General features: G+C 43.9%; 1 protein-coding gene across 1 annotated transcript in view; it reads left to right on the top strand.

The window, feature by feature from the left end:
• The window catches only part of PNPLA7 (patatin like phospholipase domain containing 7), a 136,086-nt gene that overhangs the window by 3,347 nt on the left and 110,425 nt on the right, over positions 1–22,314 (top strand). The window contains exons 3-14 of the mRNA XM_054083893.1: positions 577–642; positions 1,077–1,164; positions 2,389–2,471; positions 5,899–5,987; positions 6,710–6,850; positions 7,720–7,879; positions 8,639–8,719; positions 14,907–15,035; positions 16,362–16,442; positions 16,995–17,139; positions 17,689–17,781; positions 22,212–22,312. Of these exons, the coding sequence (XP_053939868.1) occupies positions 577–642; positions 1,077–1,164; positions 2,389–2,471; positions 5,899–5,987; positions 6,710–6,850; positions 7,720–7,879; positions 8,639–8,719; positions 14,907–15,035; positions 16,362–16,442; positions 16,995–17,139; positions 17,689–17,781; positions 22,212–22,312 (1,257 nt within the window). The remainder of the gene's footprint in view (positions 1–576; positions 643–1,076; positions 1,165–2,388; positions 2,472–5,898; positions 5,988–6,709; positions 6,851–7,719; positions 7,880–8,638; positions 8,720–14,906; positions 15,036–16,361; positions 16,443–16,994; positions 17,140–17,688; positions 17,782–22,211; positions 22,313–22,314) is intronic.

Raw genomic sequence — 22,314 nt, 5'->3', positions numbered from 1 at the left:
GATTGTGTGTGTTGGTGAGTCAGGCAGGAGTTGAATTTGCTCTGTAGAATTGGAATGAGCTTCATGAGAGAGACTGGTCTGGCAGCTCTCAGCACGCACTTCATTTTTCACTTAGTGGCAGAGCTAAATCGAGGGGTCATCTGGATCTGGAGACTAGGGCAAGAACTGGGATCAGAACTACATCTGGTACAGGTTCAAGTACCTGTGAGGTTCTGGACTTACAAGGGAACATCTCTGTCCTTGTGCTCCGTTTCCTACTTGTTGCAAATATTTAGTTTGCTTTTTCTCCCATTCTGGTAAGTTTTGAGCTGACATTATCATAGAATCATAGAATAGTTTGGGTTGGAAGGGACCTTAAAGATCATCCCGTTTCAACCCTCCACTGACACCAATGTAGAGCTCCACTGGTGACCTCTCTCCACTGAAAATCTTGTGTTTCCAAGGGCTGTAGTTGAGAGAAGAATGCTGGCAGATAGCGATGTTGTGCTGTATGTGCCAGCCCAGGCACTGAAGTGTTTTTTATGAAGGCTTTTTGCTGGTTTTGGGAAACTAATTTCACCTTTGTTTTGGTGCTAGGTTGCATTACCGGCAGGTGGAACACGGATCCTTCAATTTGTAGAAGACAGAATACAGACCACTGTGGTAATGTACAGCTTTAATCACCTGGATGAAAGGTTGTGTGTGCATAACTGATGTGTAGCTTGCGTGCACATAACTCTTGTGTATCTTCTCGGGAGTTCTAGGAACTCTACAAAGTCACAGTCCAAGTCTGAGTGTTTGTTTCTTTGCTGTCACTGTGCATGAGGCAGGAATTAATTGCTGTTATTTCATCCTGGATACATTGAGTTCATTGGTTCACAGGGGGGAAAAAATGTATGTGAGCTCATGGGTGAGACACGGATGTAGTTTAAACTTCTTGCATGCGTGTGGTGTTTTAACTAAAAAATGAAGTATTTATAGACGTACTTGACTTCTGGACATCTTGCTGAGCTAAATGTTCTCTAGCCCTCCAAAAAGCGCTTAAGGTTTCAACTTCAGAAGTTACTAAGGTCTTTCCCCCTCCATTCCTCTCACAGCTGACCGGGATTGCCATTGGAGCTGCAGTTGCCTTGTTGATTATTGGGATTGTTGTTTTTGTCATTTACAGAAGAGTGAAACGATCTAGTAAGTACTCTGTACCCGCGTATGTTTTAAAAGCAGTTTTCTCAGTTATCTTCAGTACTTTTTTAACACTGTGTGGTGGATTCTGTGCTGATTTGTAATGATTGCTTAGAATCCTAGAATCATGGAATGGTTTGGGTTGGAAGGGACCTTAAAGCCCATCCAGTTCCACTCCCTGCCATGGGCAGGGACACCTCCCACTGGATCAGGTTGCCTCAAGCCCCATCCCACTTGGCCTTGAACACCTTCAGGGCTGAGGCAGCAACCACTGCTCTGGGCAGTCTGGGCCAGGGCCTCCCCACTGTCATCATGAAGGATTTCTTCCTAATGTCTAATCTAAATTTTCCTCCTTCCAACTTAAAGCCCCTTGTCATATCACTCCAGGCCCCTGTAAAAAGTCCCTCCCCAGCTTTCCTGGAGCCCCTTTCAGTAGTGGAAGCTGCTCTAAGCTGTCCCCAGAGCCTTCTGTTCTCCAGCGTGAACAACGCCAACTCTCTCAGCCTGTCCTCATATGAGAGGTGCTCCAGCCCTCAAATGATCTTCATAGCCTCCTCTGGACCCATTCCAACAGTTCCATATCCTTCTTATGTTGAGGATTCCAGAACTGGACACGAGACTCCAGGTGAGGTCTCATGAAAACGGAGTAGAGGGGGACAATCTCCTCCCTTGCCCTGCTGGCCACGCTTCTTTGATGCAGCGCAGAGTAGAGTATACTTGCTGTGAAGGTAGTGGTTCTTGCAGGAAAACAGCGTTAAAAGGTTGAAGAACTTGTGTTGATTCACTTACGCAGGTCTGAACATGGAATTCATAGCTTTTCAGTGGAGGACGCTGGAGGTTTTTGTTTCTCTGGTGTCAGAGAAACTTACTATCGGCTGGCATGCCAATAATGTCAGCCCTGCTGCGATTTCACTGTTACGAGAAACGGGTGGATTAGAGGTTTCCTTTCTGCAATTAAAATTATCTGTTCAGAGAGCCTTTTTATCTTCTCCAGTGATTAGGCAGAGCCTCAGGCCAACTCTGGCCTGGTCTGGTGTGGCTAACCAGAGGTGGATAGCTGAGGTATCTTGTATTGGTTTAAATTCCAAAGGCTGGCCTCAAGAGCTTGCTGCTCAGGAGAAAGAAGCCACGGCTGTTAGGGAGGTAGCAAAACGGACAGGCTGCACTCAGTGTTATTTCCCTTAGCACAGAGTTGTTGGAGGTTCCTGACATGGTGTTTTTCTCTTTCAGAACAACTCCAGCCACATGTGCCTCAGTACAGGTTTCGCAAGAGAGACAAGATGATGTTCTACGGGCGGAAGATCATGAGGAAGGTAAGAACGTCTGGCATGATGAGAAGGAGGTATAGGTCAAAATGCAGGTCAGGAGGTGCTGTAAACTTCACAATGCTTCCCTTGCTTTGCCTGGCCCAGGGCCTTGAGCCTCTGGAATGTCACTGGAATTCTGGAGGTGTTTCAGGGCTCCTGGAATTCTGTCTGCATTGCTAATGGAACAGCAATAGCTTCTCCTTCTGATCAAACTGTTCCTCTTTCAAGAACATTTACAGACAGTGAGGGTAGCAGTAAATCCATGAGACTCCTCTATGGAGCTGATGATTGTTTAGATGCCCATAGTAATCACTCTTCATAAGTACTTAGGGTTATATCCCAGCTAGTCAGTGCCTGCATTCACAGTTCTCCTCTTTGGATAATGACTTCCGGTACTGCCATTAGACTCAAAGCTGACACCTTTTTTCCCATGGGAATGAGTCTGTGGAACAGGTACTTGGATTTACCTTTCTGCTGTCTGCCTGTGAAGGGCACTGAGCGCTTCAGCCTGCGAGCCCTTGCTTTCTTGTACTGAATTGCCAGCAGGTCTTGTCAAACTGACTCATTAGAGATTGTTTATCCCAAGATTGACCTCTTTGGCTTGGATTGCCACAAGGAATGCCACCTGTGAGCAGGTGCTGATCTCTTCTCTCTGGACTCAAGCCAATGGCAGGAGGATGTGACAGGGGAGATTTAGGTTGGACATTAGAAGAAGGTTCTTCACCCAGAGGGTGGTGGAGCACTGAAACAGCTCCCCAGGGAAGCAGTCACGGAACCAAGCCTGACAATATTCCAGAAGCATTTGGCCAAGGCCCTCAGACACATGGGGTGAATGTTGGAGTGTCCTGTGCAGGGACAGGAGTTGGACTCAATTATCCTTGTGAGTCCCTTCCAACTCAGAGCGTTCTATGATTCTGTTCCCTCTGGTTCCTGTCCTGATGTTCCTGTCTTATTATTTTGAAAGGTCTCCTTAAGAATTTTTGGTCAGGAATCTGTGTCTGCATCACTTGGCAAAATCTTTGAAGTCTATGGCTTCTTTACTTTTGCCTTTGCAAGTGGTTTTTCTTGGGATATGGCAACAAGAAGGCTTGAGGAATGCTGAAGCTGGACGTTTTCTTTAATGGATTAAGTTCATCGTAGCAGACATGCTATGTCAATGTGTTCACCACTGGTTGCCTGGATTTCTGTTTAACCAAGGAGCCTAATCTTCCCATCTTCTTCCTCAAAATATGTTTTTCCTTGAAGCTACTTAGTGTATGTGGAATGAGAGATTTGTTTTTCTGATTGTCAGGACTGCTACGGTCACAAGAACTCATTTTTTCAGAGGTGTTGCAAGCGACTAGGTCAGTGCAGAGATTGTGCATTTGGTGTTGTCATGAGCTGGTGCAACAGGTCCTGGAGGTCATGGTGACTTCCTCATTCAACATTTCCCGTTCCAAAATCTATATAGCAACTTTTTGGAGCTCCATGTACAGTTTTAGTGTATGTGTGATGGTATTGGGAAAGTCTGACTTTGAAAAAGTGACTCCTATTCAGGCAGAATCTTGCTTGTACTCATTATCTGTTGAATGCATGATGGGAGATAGAAGTGGTTGACGAAGGAGAAAGGCTGTTTTAACTCTGACTGCAGTGAATGCTCCCTGCCTGCTGTCCCGTGATGTCAGAACCAAGGTGTGCTCCAGCGAGCTCCCTGACCCGGGGAAGTTGCAAAGCAGGGATAGGACAGACCCCTTGTGGGACCACAGCAGAACGTGGGGTATCGTGTGGGATAACCTGCTCGAGCCAGGTCTGCACTTGCATTGCCAGGGCACTTAAAACATCATCTGCAGAAAAATCAAGTGGGGGTAAGTAACCTTGCTGTGTTAGTCACTACTTCCTGAGGAAGCTGTCTCCCTGCGCTTGGCAGTTCTGAGGTCGTACCCTGAATTCTGGGTTCAGTTTTGGGCCCCTCACTACAAGAAAGACATTGAGGTGCTGAAGCGAGTCTGGAGAAGGGAACGGAGCTGGTGAAAGGTCTGGAGCCCAGAGGTTCTGGGAGCAGCTGAGGGCCCTGGGCTGTTTGATCTGGAGGAGGCTGAGGGGAGACCTCTTAGCTCTCTGCAGCTCTCAGAAAGGAGGATGTGGGGAGGTGGGTGCTGGGCTCTGCTCCCAAGTAACAAGGGACAGGATGAGAGGAAACAGCCTCAGATTGTGCCAGGGGAGGGTTAGATTGGATATTAGGAAAAATATCATTACTGACAGAGTAACGAAGCCCTGGCAGAGGCTGCCCAGGGCAGTGGAGGAGTCTCCATCCCTGGAGGGGTTAAAAAATCGTGTAGATGTAGCACTTCAGGACATAGTTTAGTTGGCATAGTGGCATTGGGCTGATGGTTGGACTGGATGAGCTTAGAGGTCTTTTCCAACCTTAATGATTCTGTGAATACTTCTTCCTGTAAGCTGCTGCAGCCTTCTGCCTCACACACTGCTAAACAACATTGAAGTGAATTCAAATACCAAGTCTTTAGTTAGACACTGCGCTGGTTGTAATATTCCATTCTGGAACTCGGTTTCACTGTGCAGGGAGGTGGTTACTCCTTGAACCTTGCTTTTGCATTGCAGTTTGGGCTTCATGTAGAACTTGGTCCTGGAAACCCCCAGTGAAAAGAAATAGTGCACAATGCCAGGAACGTAATTTTAATATTCTTTAATGTTTGTATGTAACACATAAAGAGTGCTTAGAATTGCACATGGTAACGTAATTTCAGATAGTTTTTTGGGGTTTTTTGTTACTTTATTCCTGAATACGACATAGAAAATTACAGACTAATTGCTGCTGATTGCACTTCATGTATTTTTTGATAAAATACCGAGATTTTACTTTCTAAAACAATTGAATCTCCCAACTAATTAATTTATTTTGTGAAAGAAACTGTTTCTTGATCTTCAAGTCTGAGAAACAAAGGGAGAACTGTTACTGCTTTGAGAGTGACTGTTGGTGTGGTTTCTTGGTGTTGTGGTGGCTGCATCTCTCCAGAAGGTGGCACTTGGTGACTGTTAGGAACAGTGAAGCCTGGCTGATGTCTGCAGGGCTGTCTGGCACCAGTGGCCCTGGTTGTCAGCACCACAGACTGCTGGGGGAGTATCAGGGCTTTAAATGTGCCTCGCCTTCGTGGTGCTGAGTGTTCCCGAGTCAGAACTGTACAGCTAGGGGTGTTTTTCCCTCTGCCATCCAACACCACTCTAGGAGTTGCTTATTAAAATCAAAGTATACTTCACTGGCTTTCTGATCCTGTATCCAGTCCTCCAAGGTCATGTACAAGTGCTTCCCTCTAGTCATGTTCTGATGACTTGGTAGATGAATTGGAGCTTTTGAAGGGCTGGAACGAGTGGGTTGGGGCTTCTTTGGTTGTTTTGGCTTTTACTAAATGTTTTTGTTTTCATTATTTCCTCCTAGGTTAGGACTCTTCCAAACTCCCTGGTGGGCAACACTGTGCCTCGCCAAAGGATGCGCAAGCGGGCAAAAGTTTTATCTTTGGCTAAAAGGTACGTGTGCTTTTGGGATGGGGAAGATTCACGCCACAGAGGCTGGTTTTGTGGTGTGGAGCTGGGCACTTCCTAGCAGGGCGCTTCTCCATAGCTGCTGTTTTTTCCGTGTTGCCAGCTGTGCATCAGCCCAGCATTTTGTTGGGAGGTTAGCAGCACTGAAGAAAGGCAGGAAGGTGGAACGCTGCTGTCTTATCTGCTTGATAATATGTAGCTTGGCGTGGCGTGCATTTAGTGTTGCCGTCAACCTGAGGCGTCAGCATACAGCCCACACTTAAAAGAAATGAGGAGACATCCTGAACAAGCCTTGGAGAACAGTCTTATGAGAAGTGGCTGAGGGAACTGGAGTTGTTTAATCTGGAGAAGAGGAGGCTGAGGGGAGACCTCATCACTGTCTGAAAGGATATTGTAGTGAGGTGGGTGCTGGTCTCTTTTCCCAAGTAACAAGTGATAGGATGAGAGGGAATGGCCTCAAGTTTTGCCAGGGCAGGTTTAGTTTGGATATTCGAAGAAATTTCTGTACTGAAAGGGTTCTCAGGCCCTGTCAGGCTGCCCAGGGCAGTGGTGGAGTCACCATCCCTGAAGGGGTTTAAAAGATGGGTAGGTGAGGTGCTCAGGGATCTGGTTTAGTAGTGGACAAGTACGGTTGGACTCAATGGTCTCAAAGATCTTTTCCAAACAAATGATTCTATGAACTTTTTGATTTGTGTTTTTCTTTCTAGAATTTTGCGCATTAAGAAGGAGTGTCCAACTCTGCAACCAAAAGAGCCGCCTCCCTCTTTGCTGGAGGCAGATCTGACCGAATTCGATGTTAAGAATTCCCATTTGCCATCAGAAGTCCTGTACATGCTTAAAAACGTCAGGTAATGTCAAATGGAAAAGGAAGTTTGGATTTTGGTTTTGATGGATGTTCAAGTGAGCTGAATACTTGGCAGTTTGTGACAAGTCTTAAATTTTATCACAGCATAGTCAGAAGCAGTTGGCTGAAAGCTCATCTGAGTATGAAGAAATAATAAATGACTTTTACGTTTCTAGAAATGTTAAGAAAATATTTAAGTGCATTAAAAAAAAATGGCGAGGGGGGTGACAGAGTTGAAGAGGTGGATTAGTGGCCTAAATTAGAGGGTAGTGATGATGATAAAGCTATTCTGACATATAATTATGTCTTGAAGGTCACACATACTCTAGTAAAACTGCTATTTAAGTCATCTAAATGTTCTACTGTGGAATTACGATCTTCTATGACCAATTGATGTTGCAGAGAATTTGATTGATTGGTGTTAAATGTGAGCTGATGGAGCTGTGTGGAGGCCCCTTCTGGTGTGTGCACAGAGCGATTAGGCTCAAGATGCCTATTTCTGTCTGCCTGGTAGTGACTGACTGGTTTCAGTAATGAATGAGTCCAGTTGTACATTAACCTGCAGGCGGTTGCATATTCCAAATTTACAAGTTGTGCAGGTAACAGGAATCTTTCCTTTTCTTTTCAGCGTTCCTCATGTTTCTGTTATGGGGACAGGGTCGCTGTACTAAAAGGGAAAGTTCAATAGGGTGACTTTTCTCCCGCGATATATGAATCTTGTAGGTTTTTATATTTCTTCCCCTTCAAAAGCCACGCTGGTGCTTGAGGAATACTGGATACGCTTCCTTCTGAGCCTGCTGGTGTTGCTCGGAGTGCTACTCAAAAAGGAACTCCAGTATTTTCAGTTTTCCCTTTGCATTTTCTGTCCTGCAGGGTCCTTGGTCACTTTGAGAAACCTCTTTTCCTGGAACTGTGCAAGCACATGTTTTTTGTGCAGCTGCACGAAGGGGAATACATCTTCCGTCCTGGGCAGCTGGACAACAGCATCTACGTTGTGCAGGATGGCAAGCTGGAAGTCTGCATTCAAGAAAGTGTAAGAATAAATTGATCTGTGGTTCTTGAGATGAGTCTGTTGGCAGGAATCATTAGGCAGTGATTAAACTTAGACGTTGGAATCATAGTGAGTTAGAAAGGATTACCCCCAACCCTTCAAGGCCATGAGGTTTATAAAGATCGAGGTTTTGAGCTGTTGTCCCAAGTGTCATAGATGAGTGAGTAGAACACGTGCTGCTCGGGCATTCCAAAATGTCCTTGCATACTCTAGTTACATGGTTGCTGAGTGGGATGGGGTGCAGGACTGATTTTCATAGCATTGGAAATGTTCTCCTTTTGAACGTTAGCTATATAAAATAGGCCTGCAGAGCGGGGAGACCAAGTAAATGTAATTCCGTAATATTCTTTTGTAGAATATTATATATTCTTTGTTTTGTAGTACCTCTTGGCACATAATCCCTTGATAAGGGAGAGAATTCTGTCTTGGAGCGAAGGAAGCTTTTTTGGTTGTTACCTAGCAAAGACAACAAGGTCACATTTCCCTCTGACAAGACTGGCTTTTAGTTTCTTTTAATTCATCACTTTTAAAAAGGTGGTTTAAAACTTTGGGGGTTTGGTTAGCACGCTTCATCACAGCAGAGAGGAGACAAGCATCTGAATTTTGATGGGGGACCATTTCTTTTAGGGCTCTTTAGAGTATCTGGGAAGGAGGGAGAGCAAGTTAAGCTCTCTGTAATGCTCCACGTACGCCAGATATGCTGCTGTGAGCCTGCAGTAATCTTCTATCCTACCCTTGCAGGATGGAACAGAAGTGGTTGTCAAGGAGGTGCTGGCGGGAGACAGTGTCCACAGCCTTCTCAGCATTCTCGATGTTATCACGGTAAGTTCTTGAATGTGCAGGTTTTCTGCAGTGCTGCTTTGCGTCACAGAGCCTGCTGGGGAAAACAGGCTTTGAATATTGCTAGGGAAGAATTGGAATAGAAAATGTTTCTTTGACCAATTCTTTGCCTCCTCCCAGGCCTTCACAGCTGTAAACTTAGCTCTGGGATGTGTTTGTTGGTTGTGAAAGGTTACGCTTGACAGCATAACACTGCCTGTCTCTGATAAGCAGTAGGATCTGAATTATTCTTTTATGGCTGGAAAACTGAGATATGGTTTGATTTATTCAAGGTCACAAAGCAGTCGGGAGGACCAGGTTATGGCCCAGAAATCCATGCTTTGACACTGTGTTATTTACTGAATTTATTTTTCTGTAGTGTAATGAAAATAACTCTCGACAGTTGTTATTGTAGTTATACTGTGAAACCAGTTGATGGGTTTAATATTTTCCAGATATGTTAATGTTGCTGAAGGTTGTCCTCTCTGGCAGGCGACACCATGAGCGAAATGCTAGCTGGTCATATTTATTGCACAAATTAGTGGTGTGGATTTTGTTTCAGATGGAATGACGGTGATGGTTTTGTTGGAATTGTCACAGTGCCTCACTTCAGGAATACCTAAACTGAGGGTGGTAAATTCATCATCTTTGAAACGTAAGCACTTAAAGTGCTTACTTGAAGGATTTTGGTAGCTGAGAGGATGAAGATAATCTAATCAGGAAGTTGTTCATATTTGACCTTGTATCACGTTTCCCTTGTGTTTGGCAGTCCCCTTTCTTTAAAAGGAATTTTTAATTTACATATGAGTGGCTTTAAGATTCTGTAAAGTGCTCTTTGCCACTTTAGATGCAAACAGCTATACAGATATATATAAAATTTCCCCCAAACCTGTCCAATGTGATGAACAATGTTTAATCTTGGTTGTGCTTTCTTCTGTAGAAAGTAATGGCAAGTGAATAATTTGGACAGTACGAGTCCAGTTCTTGCTGTCAAATCCCTATTTACAGCAGATTTAGAGCTATCTTTGCCCTTGATACTTCCACCAATAAATTTCCTTAATGACATTGTTATAAAGAGCAGGACCATGTGTAGGAACGTGATGGTCATGTTCTTCTCCAGTATTTTTTGCTGATAAATGAGAGGAAATCCTTCTTCTAAACAACAGTTTGATTGTGTTTTAAATGGTGGTTACCATTTATTTTGTGGTAATATTTTCTTTAAATTCTTGTTCTGACGTTTATTTGGATTATCCCCTTGTGCTCGGCACTGGTGAGGCCGCACCTCGAATTTTGGGTTCAGTTTTGGGCCTCTCGCTATAGGGAAGACACTGAGGTCCTGGAGAGCATCAGGAGAAGAGTGACAAAGCTGGAGAAGGGGCTGGAGAACAAGTGTTTTGAGGAGCGGCTGTGGGACCTGGGGTTATTTAGCCTGGAGAAGGGGCTGAGGGGAGACCTTATTGTTCTTTACAACTACCTGGAAGGAGGTTGTAGAGAGGAGGGTGTTGGTCTTTTCTCCCAAGTGACAGGACAAGAGGGAACAGCCTCAAGCTGCGTCAGGGCAGGTTTAGATTGGACATTAGGAAAAATTTCTTCACAGAAAGGGTTCTCAGAGCCCTGGCAGAGGCTGCCCAGGGAGGTGGTGGAGTCCCCATCCCTGGAGGTGTTCAAAAGGCAGGTAGAAGAGATGTTTGGGGACACGATTTAATAGTAGACAGGTACAGTTGAAGTTGATGATCTCTGAGGTCTTTTCCAACCTAATGATTCTATTCTATGATTTTTTCTTTCTCTTTAGTTCTGCTGCTGGTAAGTCGGAAAATAAACTTGTTGACAGTGTGTAGAGAAGAGCCATTAGCGTGCGAAAGAGCACACCATGAAAAACCTTGCAGATTTTTTTTTTTTTGCTGTAGTAACTTGTTCTCCTGTATTTTTACAACTCTTTTTCTCCCTTTTTTCCCAGCTTTGTGATCTGGTTGTTTTATTTCTGTTTTCCCTTATGCTCCTTGCTGACTTCAGGCATAGGAGCAGTTTGAAAAGGGGCAAAGAGAGAGAAAGCAGTGTTGATCAAACTAGAGGAGACCTCTCAGTGGTATTCCATATTAGTGAATAAGTCTGAGAACTTCTCACAGACAACGTAGCCTTAATCAGGTTTCACTGTACTCCTGAACACGTCAATCTCACATGAAGAAAGGATTTGAGTTGTCTGAGCTGGATTATGGTTTCTGTGGCTGATTTTGTAACACACGATGTCAGGCCAGTCCGCTGCTTGGTTGAGAGATGTGCAGGAAAACTGAGGTTGCTGCAAGAAGTGGCAGCCTCTTGTTGTTGGGTCTAAAAGAAAATTCACACAGGAGGTATTTGTCTCGTTTAATGTTCCATTTTTTTTAAGATTGAAAAGCCCCTTTAGGTCTAAGAAGTACAAAGGTACCAGCTCTAACAGCAGAGGCTTGTTCTGTATTTCACTCATTCTGAGAACAGATAAATGCCGCTGTCTCACAACTCAGAGGAGAAACTGGAAGCTGTTAAATCCAGGTAGATGCTAGCTCGTTCCTGGAATTTTGGAACAATTCTCTGTTGTAGTTAATCTGACTGAGTTGATACAGCCTCAAATATTAAAGTAATCTCTGATCTCACATAGACATTGGTGATGTCTATGTGAGAGTGTCTAGAGGCTGTTCCTGACTGTTCCTCTGCTTTTCCCAGTGCTGTTAAGGCTGTTTCCTAAAGGAAAACTCACTATTCAGAGTTAAATGGGGATATAGAGACTGTGTTTGATGGTGATTGTGAGAGCTTTGGATTTTGCTCCTATTTATCCTCCATGTGGAGATGGTATTTTGAAATCTGTGAGCAGGTGGCATTGCTGGAATGAAAAAGAAGAGGCTGAGAGGAATATATACCAATTGCCAGCGACTGAAGGGAAAACAATGAAAGGCTGAAGATTAAAAGGATCTGGGAAAACATTTGGATAAAGGTGAGCCTGCAGGGCTCAAGACCGCTTAAATGGCAGCGGGACAAGATAGATGAGGTTATAAAGAAGCGATTAATTGCTGCAAGAGCTTTGGATTGCAGCAGCGTTGGTGTTGTGCGGAGGACAGCAGGTAGGAGCAGCAGAAGGCAAAATCCAAGCAATGGGAATAGGGAGAACATGCCAGATTATTGGATACAAAAAGGAGCTGCCACTCCGGGTAGGAGAATGTGAGACATCGGTGTCTTCTGTAGCAGATATCTTAATCAAGTTCATTGAATTTGGTTGTTTGCTGTCATCTGGATTCAAGTTTAGCTGTGACATTCCTCACCTACAGTACTTGATTGCTCTGCAGCCCTGAGAATGACACAGAAGTAAATAGTTGCCTGCACCGAGAACAAAAAGTTCTCTGTTGAAAAACCCTAGTTTGTTACTGATTATAACTTTACATTTCCTTGTGACCTCAGCGTGTGGCTGTAAAATATTATAATGGAAACGTGGTGTTTGTCTCTTGCAGTTGATCATATTGTGTTTCAGAGAGCTGACAGTTATGGGAACATTTCCTTGCGTTCCTCTGACAGCATTTAATGTGTTCCAGCCCAGTTAGGTGTGGGGGTTGGCCCTTGCAGCACCAGGATGCTTGGACGCAGGGAGTTTGAAAAGGAAAAATTATATCCTGAAAACCTGGAGGGATGGACTGTTCTTTGGAGAAAAAGGCTGCTGCATCATAATCCGTTACTATATTACCATCATTATCTGCTATTATATTAACACCGGGTTTCTGAGATGCTGTTGGTACTGTTCTTTTTTCAAATGAACATTGTGCAGAGAATGACCCAGACACTACTCGGGGTAAAGCGCAGACCGTATAACTGTGCTGTACAGGGCTCATTTTACCCTTTGAGTAACTGCAGTGGGACACCGTTACACTCGTTGGTGGACAAAGGATTTACAAATTTAATACATATCATTAGTTTTTCACTATGTATTTGGTACAGAGAGTGCTAGGAAATGCAGATGATGGCAAGTACAGCACTGTATGGGGTCAAAAGCAGACTGTAGCCCAGAAAGCTAACTGTATCCTCGGGTGCATCCAAAGCAGTGGTACCAGCAGGGCAAGGGAGGGAATTCTTCCCTTCGGCTCTGCTTTTGTGAGACCTCACCTGGAATCCTGTGTTCAGTTCTGGTGTTCTCAACACAGGAAGGACATGGGGCTCTTGGAGCAGATTGGGAGGAAGCCACGCAGGTGATCCGAGGGCTGGAGCACCTCCCGTACAAGGACAGGATGAGAGTTTGGGTTGTTCAGCCTGGAGAGGAGAAGTCTCGGAGGAGACAACAGAGCAGCTTCCAGTACTGAAAGAGGCTCCGGGAAAGCTGGGGAGGGACTATTGATCAGGGAGTGCAGGGATAGGACAAGGGGCATGGGATTAAGCTGAAAGAGGGAAGACTGAGATGAGATTTTAGGCAGAAATGTTTTGCTGTGAGGGTGGGGAGGCCCTGGTCCAGGTTGCCCAGAGCAGTGGTGGCTGCCCCATCCCTGGAGGTGTTCAAGGCCAGGTTGGATGGGGCTTGGAGCCCCTGATCCAGTGGGGGAGGTGTGTCCCTGCCCATGGCAGGGGGTGAAACTGGATGGGCTTTGAGGTCCCTTCCCACCCAAATCATTCTATGACTCTATACGCAGTTTCTTTTACATTTGATTATAGGGAGAAATCCAAATGACTTCTTTGTCTGAAGCCAAGCTTTGGCCTGTGAAAGAAGAATGTTGCATTTATTTTTGGGTACAGCAAAAGCACAGAAATGTCATTTGTTAATTTCTTTACTTAATTAAAAGAAAGTCAGCAAGTTTGAGGACGCCTGGTAGCTTTGCACTGTGGGTCAGAGATGTTTAAAATTCGAAATCCCTCAGGAACTCAAAAATCACAGCTATTAATATCATCCCTGGATTTTTTAAAAAGGTCAGCTAAAGTTGATGTAATTAAGAAATTGGTTCCAATTAATTTAATTTAATTTTAGAATCTGCTTCACTGAGGCTTTCAGACCAGCAGGGCAGACAGAGCTGTAGCTGTATTTTCCTGAGCGGTTACAGAATGCATCTTGTTTGTTTGTGCTGGGTTCTTTAGCAGTCATTCTTTTGCAGTGATTGTGTTCAGTTGTTTGACGCCCTGGAAGCCTTGCAGGTTTTTTCTTTTAGTGTTGGTGTGTTCAGTGTTTGGAGAAATTTGTCTCCTGCTTCTGAGGAGGAATGAAAGCATCAGAATGTGTGAAGTGACTGCATGAAAGCAGAAACTCCATTTCTTCCCTAGGCCATGCTCCGTAATACAAAAGGGCTCCTTTTATCTTAGAAATAGTGGGTAAATCAGTGTTTCATGTGTTAGTAAATTAATTCATTGCTTGCAGATATTCTTTTCAGCATGTACTAATGGGGTAGAAGGAGAGCTCTCTGGAGTTTTTTATCCAAGTGTGTAGCATTAGGTTTTTGTTGAAATCTGTTCTGATTTAAGAAGGAAAAGCCTAAACCAGAGGCTTGCCTTCCAGCATCAAAATCTCTGCATTCTACCCAGTGGCAGTTTTAACTTTCATTGTCTTGTGAATTCTCCATCTGTTCCTTGAACAGCTTGGCATGGTCTAGGTCCGGTTAACCTCGAGTAAAGAGAAGTGTTTGGCTTTGTCACTTGGAATATCACATATATATATATATATATATATATGAATATATATGAAGATCCATGTATATATCTTAGAACACAAGAAATCTGCTTGGTTTTTGTCTTATTCCATTATGTATATAATGACTACAAAATATTGATAGTCTGTTTTTTGCTGATTATGTGAATCTCATTGTTGCAGCAAATAGATTGCTCATCAGTAAGGATAACAGCAAAACCTCTGTTCTCTGCAGTCCTGAAGAGCTGGAAGCTGAAATACTCCTGAAGGATGGCTTTGACTGTAATAAAACTGTATCAGAGCTGACAGCCTTGCCGTGTCCCCTGAACCTGATACCTTGCTGTAGCTCTTATTTCCCCACCTCTGTCTCTGTTTATTGCTGGTGTGCGTTCCCCTGGCCGTGCTGCCCTCATTACATCACCTGTGGGTCATGGAGCACGAGTTCAAGGGTTTTTGTGGTCAGATGATGTCATTCAAGTGTCTATGATATCAAAGGAGAAATTTGGGAAGAATTAGGTCAGATAGTCAGTGGATTAACCTCATGTCTCTGAAACTTTCCCTTAGGGTCACCCTGCTCCTTATAAAACGGTCTCAGCTCGGGCAGCCGTTCCGTCTGCAATATTGCGGCTTCCAGCAAGTGCCTTTCAAGACGTCTTCCAGAAATATCCTGAAACTCTTGTTAGAGTGGTGCAGGTAAGCTTCATTTTTAAGTAGAAGTCGGGGGGGGGGAAAAAAACACTCTAATTTCAAAGATGTGTTTTGAAGTTCAGCAAGCTCATCATCCTTTTGCATATATGGAACTGCTCAGTCTGGCTTCTTGTCAAGATCTGGACTCCTCTTGCTTTTCCACTTGCTCTTAAGAATCCTAGACTTGATGATCTCAGCATTAATCACGTACAGGAAGAAATAATTCACATATCTATATATACGCTGAATCAGTTTCTGCACGTGATAGCCTCTTAACCTGCACTGTGAGCTCTTTAGCCCTAGTGGGGCAGAATATGCTGACGTGCGCTCTGCGTGACGGTTGGGCACCAGCAGGCCTTCAGAATGTCTCACATTACGGAAAAGACAGTCGCATAATCTGAGCAGGGACTGCTGTACCCTCGGGAGCTGTTTGTTGAGGGGTGATGCTTTGCGGAATTCAGGCTGGCCTGTGAATTTCCACTCTAGCAGCAATTGTCCATGGGAAGGGCTGTGCTTTGTGTTAGTTTTCAGTTCTCTTCCCTTGCTTTGTGGGAGCTCGGAGAGTTCTCAGGTGAGCACTGTGAATGTGTCTCGTGCATCCTGCAAGTGGAAGCTGGTGCAGGGACTGGTTTATTAACAGTTTCAGTCTGGAGTTTGCTGGGTGCTGCATTGCCCACAAGAACAGTATTCAAATGGGTGTGTGTGACCTGATCATTCTGCTCTGTCCTTTTGTTTTACTGTCACTTCTAAATCTTTTTGTCCTTGCAAGCTGTTCTGGTATCTGGATGATTTATGAGAGACGTGTGAACCTCCTAGTACTGATGGCTGAGAAGAAGAGATCATTATACTGATTTAATTTGCCCCATGAGAGCTGATACAAGAGAGAGGATGGCTTGAGAGTGAGAGTGAGTTGCCAGGGCAGAGGAAGGTCAGGTGGCAGTGATGCCTTAGGCAGTGTTTGTAGAGCAGGGGTGCAGGTTCTGTGTCGGGAAAGCTGGAATGTTTTTTCTAATGAGGAGAGGGAAAATGGAAGGAAAAGCTTTCATATCAAGGCAGGTTTATTAATGTTAACAGAAAACAAAAAGCGTTGTTTGATGTTTGGGAGTCAGGCTTTTTGTTCTTGGGCCATCAAAAGACTGTGAAGTCTTTGGTAAACCACTTGACTCCATCTTTGCCTCAATTTATCAACTGCTGAAAAGAGATTTCAGCTTAGGGTACAGTCTGCATTTTATGACATGCCTTCAGATGCTCTAGTCCATAATTGTATCTAAATGCATGTGTGTGGGAGAGTGCTAAGTCCACTCCTATTTCTTCTTCTTTTCCTGTTTCTAGATCATCATGGTGAGGCTGCAGAGAGTGACCTTCCTCGCTTTACACAACTACCTTGGTCTGACCACTGAGCTCTTCAACTGTGTGAGTTGGGGGTACATTTCACCTGCCCTTCCTGTTCAGTCTGTGACGTGATGCAGAGAGGTGTTCCTTCTTTTAGGAGATTGTAAAGCAAATGTTAATTTAATATGACAGTACTTGAGAAGCAAGGTACTTGTTATAACCGACCCATAAAATCTAACCTGTGCTGATGCCTGGGGAGTTGAGAGGAAGCTTCGCTTTCAAGTGTTTGAAGAAGCACACCACTTGGAAGTGATGTCCGTGCATCACTGTCTCTGTACCTTGGTGGTCCTGGCGGTTGTTAATACGGAGTCACTTCTGCTTGTAACAGTTCAAAGGTTTACATGCCTTTGGTGGAAGAGGATCAAGTCAGGGAATACTTGAGCAAATTGGACATAGATAAGTCTGTGGCTGTGATGGGATGCACCCATGAGTGCCGAGAGAGCTGGCAGATGCCATTGTAAGGCCACCCTTTGAGCAGCTGGGAGAAGAACCTAGGGTCAATACAGGCTTCAATCCTGTTTAACGTGCAGGAGTGTGTGGTTTATGTTTGCCTCTTCACCTTGCTTCTTGCAGCAAAGTCAAGCCATCCCGCTCATCTCTGTGTCGAGTGTAACATCTGGAGGAGGTTTGAACAAAGCAGTGAAAAAACAAATGTCCAATTTATCCGAGGAGGATCGTGGAGAGAAGCCTGAAAGAGCTGGGGACACACCGGAAACAGGTAACATTTCTGGAAAGGTGCAGTAGCTGTCCTTGTGATATTCTTTAATTGCTGTGCTATTGGAGGAGTTTTGTTTGAGTAGAGTAGTTAAGGGTTGGCTTAAATCAGTTCCAGGTGTGAAGTCTTTGGATAGACTTGAGCTGTAATAGGAAATTATTGCTGTGTTGTTAATGATACCAAGGAGTAAGGGAGAGGGGATAAAACGTGGTTGTTAATGTTAACTTCACAGGAAGACCCATGAAGGTTCTGCACTCTGGATGCTAGCACAAGAACTGCTGGATATATGCAGGCTTTCAAGCTGAAGTTTCAGTGTGGAAGCTAAACCAAGGAAAATAGACTGAGCTGAATTTTGCCCTGGAACCTGAAAAAAAATTGATTAAATCGAAAGTAGGAAGCAAGTTTAAACAATGTTTAACATTTTCTTTTCAAACACAGCCTTTAGTAAGGTTTGGAAGTGGATAGTGAGAGGTTCTTGCTGTCAGTGAAATTTATTGTATCAGGGAGTACCTTGTGCTTACTTCATGTAACATTTTTGTTTCTGAATTTCAGATATGTTGAAGATTTCTGGTACAGAGAGTTTTGAGCCTGTTTTCAGAAGAAGCCTTTCCTCACCTCCCTATGCAGGGTCTGCAGAGACTTCCAGTAAGTAGTGCTTGGCAAAATTGTGGGAAATGTGATGTATCTCATCCTATGGGGGGAGACTTGTGCCCCCTGGAGCACTGGGTTAGTCGATCTTACCCTTTACCTTAGATAATCACCCTGCACCAGTACTGCTTCCAAACTCGTTTGTCAGAATGTTATTCTCTGAAGTAACAAATGGGCAATTATCTATGAGTGCGTTCCCTGGCTGTCTTTATTAGCAGTGGGGAACATGCAGTAATTTGGCTACCGAGACACCTGCAAAAGAAGAGCTTTATTTCAGTCCTATCAATTAATAAAGTGAGTTATAATGACATGCTATCATCTTTCGTTCAAAAGATGATACACGAGTCTTGCTTGGCTGCTTGTCCCAAAATGCACGTTACATGGCTTTGCTGAATGTTTTTTGAGTGGGTAATAAAGGTGATTTATCATTGAATGCTCTGAGGTGTTGAGGAGGCTGAGCTGCTCTGATGCTGCAGTATTAATTCTGGTGAACTCCAGCCGCCTGCCCTGTAGATATCTTCCTCCAAGTCATTTTTTCTGTTGGCATTAGATGCCAGGTAGGGAAACTGGCACTTTTTGGGTGAATCACAGGAGGAAGGCATCTGTCTTTCATTAGCTGAGTATCACACCAACCATCCTGAGGTGCTTGTAAGGTCGTGCTTAGATACTGAGGTAATTATGAAGATATTGTTAATAGGGACGTGTATAACATTTAATCCGTGGAATAAAGGTGGATTAGAAGATAGAGGTGCATGAGAAGATGCACGTGTTGTTTCCATTGACTACTAAATGGTTTAGGAGATAGGAACATGCTATGAGGGGTTACAGAGTATGGACACAAGGAGAGAGGAGGGAGGCAGGCTGAGGGAGCCCTCAGCATTGAGGCTCTCCTCAGTATGAGGTCTCTGACTGCTGTCAAGATGATGGCATGTAGAGAGGAGAAGAAAGGGTAGCAGAGTTTCTTGCATCTTGCTTCATTTACCAATAAAGAGTTGATTCAGTTGCTTTTCACTTTCTCTTATGCAAATGCACAATGTCCTAGATACAGTTTTTCTTAACTTCCATGTTACTGTCCAGAGGGGTGGAGCTGGCAGAGAGGTAGGGTTCTTGAGTGGTGATAAAGCAGATTGTCTTTCTGATCCAGGGAAACAAAGTGAGGGAAAATACTGAAGTGACCCATGCAAGACCTGGCTTTATTTTCATGTGTGTTAGGTTGGCTTGCGCTGTGCAGTCTAAAATGCCCCAGCAGACCCGATTCAGTGGTGAATTCAACAATGCTTCCTCTGAACATAGCAATTTCACCCCAGGTAGATGGAGCTCGCTGGGATCTACCCACGCAGCCCTTTAGCACCCTTTAGGTGAAGTCCTTAAAAGAGTGTGTTCTTAGAAGCTTTTATGTGGAAGGAGCTCTGCATACGTAGCAGGGAATGTGCCCATTTGTCCTTCCTTTCTCCTTTTATGTGTCATAAGAGTTATGTCAGGGTACGCAGAGCTTAGCAGAGAGAAAGTTATTTTTTACTGACAGAAGGAGCATATCTAATGGGATAATTATGGTTAAAGTTGATTAAGGGAGCTGATTTCTGTTCGCTGCACTGAGGTTGCAGCCACTGTTTGGCTTGCACGGAAAGTCTTTTGATATCTGTAATTAAAAGATCAAGATCTTGGTTCAGATTCTATTCTGCTGTGTGCTTGGACTCCATTGGTTGTGTTTATTATTCAGGGAGGAGAGGACTGTCTGTTACGAGAGTCCTGCAGGTGCTGTTATCTCAGCATCTCTTTGATTCACTTGGCTCATCAGAATCGACAAAAACTGCTAAAAATGGCTTTGGGGAAAACATTTTTGTCTCAATTTCTCCTGGAGCTGGGGTGCAATTCGTTCTTCTGGCTTCTGTGTACCATCCTGCCAAGTTAGGCTGCTCTGCTTTTGCAGTATCTTGACCCCTTCTGTGGAGAGGGAGTTAAATCACATGGCTTCTCTGGAGTGGTGGGCAGAAGAATTCAATGAACGAAACAATTAGTTCTTCTGTATGCGATAACTTCATTGTTTTATTGTTCCTGGAAGAAAGTGTTCCCAACTTTTTTTTTTTTTCAAGGTTAAGCAGCAGTTGTCTTTCATTGATTTGTTTGTTGAGTTTCTTTTATCACAAGTTAAGAGAAGCTGCTTCTCCTTCCCTAAAGCTGAAGCCGTGGCCCTACAGCGTAAATACGGCACCACCTGCCTTGGGGAAAAGCTGGTAGTCCAGCTAGGGAGTGCTCGGAAGGCCGGAGGCAGCTGAAACGCTGCCAGGGACTGTGTCAATTGCCGTTGTTTTTGCAGCTACTTCCATACCAGCAGTGTGTGGGATACCAGTGAGCATGTGTTCATCAAACAGGATTGCATTCCGCTCTTATTTCCCACTGCCTTCTGTTCCTTTGACTCAACGGCTCTGGTTAAAGCTTGTTCTGCTGTAGCCTTCCGAACTCCAATTTGAGCAACAAGACAGTTTAATTAATCGCTGTGTGGGAAGCTTATATCTACAACCGAGACAAAGAATTCTACTTTGAATAGAAGAAAATAAGCTGGTAGACATACACTTTCACTCTTAGAATGCCTCCTCTTTTCCTCTCTCTGATTTTTTTAACGTGCAGAGGTCTGTAGAGGATGCGTTTTGTGCCTACTTGCCCGTTATCAGATTATTTAGGGTTAACCTGAGAAGTCTGTTTTTAGATTTAAAGTGCCCTTGGTGTATGGGGCTCAGTAATTACGCTGACCTTGTGATTTGTGGGGTAGTATAATTGACAGGTTGTCACATCAGCCCATATGGAATTCCACGCTGCTATTTCTACCATCCCAGCTTTTTTTGTTTATCACTAATTTAGGGTCTTTAATGTGATGTGTATGAAATTCAATCAGCAGCATAAAGAGCTTTGGAGGTTTTATCTTATGGCTTGTAAGCTTTGCTGATGACAATCTTTGGGTCAACTTGTTGGGTTTCTAGTTTGGAGGTTGATCATTAAGTGATGTTATGACCCCAGTAGCAGGTGGGGATTTCCCACATGCAGAGATTTGTTCATGTGTGTAGATAATATGGGAAAGAGTGCTGAGGTAGTTCTGAATCCTTGGGATGGTAGGATTCTCTCCCTGTCCTGGCTGGAGGGAGATAGAAGTCTAACTCCTTCAGAAATAAAATAATTGTATTTTTAAAAGTAAACTTGTAGACAGCTGTGGGTGGGAGGGTGGTGTTTTCACATGAATGTATGTTACAAAGGTGTAAATATAGAGCACCTTCATGCTTCCAAAAGCTGCCTTTCCAAAGATCAGGGCAATCCTGAGGAAACTCAAGTGTGTGTGTGTGGAGAGAGAGAGGGAGGGATGGGGGAGGAATTCAGAATTAATAATTTGAGCCCTTTCAGGGTTTATCAGGTAACAAGAGTCAGGAGAGACAATTATTTTTCCTAAGGGCCCATCCTATGTCTGAGCACCAATATGATTTTGAAAAAGTAGTAGTATAAGAACAATGCAGTACCAGAAGGCAAAAGGCCTAAGGGAGAAAATCTAGACTTCTCTGAATGCAGTATATTTTTGAGATATATTGGGCGCAGAAAGCTGAAAGAAATGGTTATAGGTTTATTTGTTAAAGGAATCTGCAATCTCTGTATGATTCTTAATCTGATTGGTAAATCATCAGGCTGTGGGTATCCTGTTCAAGGTAATTCAATAGGAAACCTTTCCCAGTTAGATTTGTGTTATGGATTGTCTCAGAAGGTGGATTTGGTGGCCGAGGAATTGATGCATTAAAATTGGAAAGGAAGAAATAGAAGTTGTCAGACTTCAAATTCATGAACTAAGCAACACCTAGAAGGGAATTTCTTATGTATTTCTTGGCATGCAATGAAAATGGGAAGTTTGGAAGAGTTCTAGGAAAGATCTGAAACTATTTTAGGCATTGGGAGAGATGCTTTCCATGGAGAGATTCAAAGAAGTTGCTGATCATCATAATCTCCCTATGAAAGCTCTTGCAATATGTCGTGTACAAAGACAGCTTGTTTGATTTAGTGGAGGAAAGGTTCATTAGAATCATTTCCAGAAAGCTATAAGGAAAATCTGTTTGGTGGATTTGCCTCTTCCTGATGATCTCCAGACCCGAGTGACTCTGGTTTTTCTGCCCTGGAAAAATTATTGTATTCCGGACCAGAGTGGATGTGGGCAGCTTGGGGTATTTTGTATCCATGAGCTCCAATGAGATGATTTACGTTCCCATCAGCTCTTCCAGGTCTAAAGGAACTACGAAATCAATAATAATATGAGAATGCCACTTTGTTTTATCCTCAGTGTCACAAATGAAAAAGCCTAAAGCAAAAGTTGCTTGACTTTGTGCGCTGTCTGCTCTTTCTAAGAAACTGGAATGAAGGAGGTACTTGAAGAAGGATTTTTCTGTTGCTCCTAGATAATTCCAGCAGTGCCAAGTCAGACATGGACATGGCGTATGAAAGAGCCAGGGTGCACTTTGGCGCAGACGACATGGCCAGCAGTCCTGTTGTGAACAAGGT

Source organism: Cuculus canorus, chromosome 19 (genome assembly GCF_017976375.1).
Source record: "Cuculus canorus isolate bCucCan1 chromosome 19, bCucCan1.pri, whole genome shotgun sequence".
NCBI classification, from domain to species: Eukaryota; Metazoa; Chordata; class Aves; order Cuculiformes; family Cuculidae; genus Cuculus; species Cuculus canorus.
Note: the sequence above shows the minus strand (reverse complement) of the source record. Positions and strands in the feature narration are given on the sequence as shown.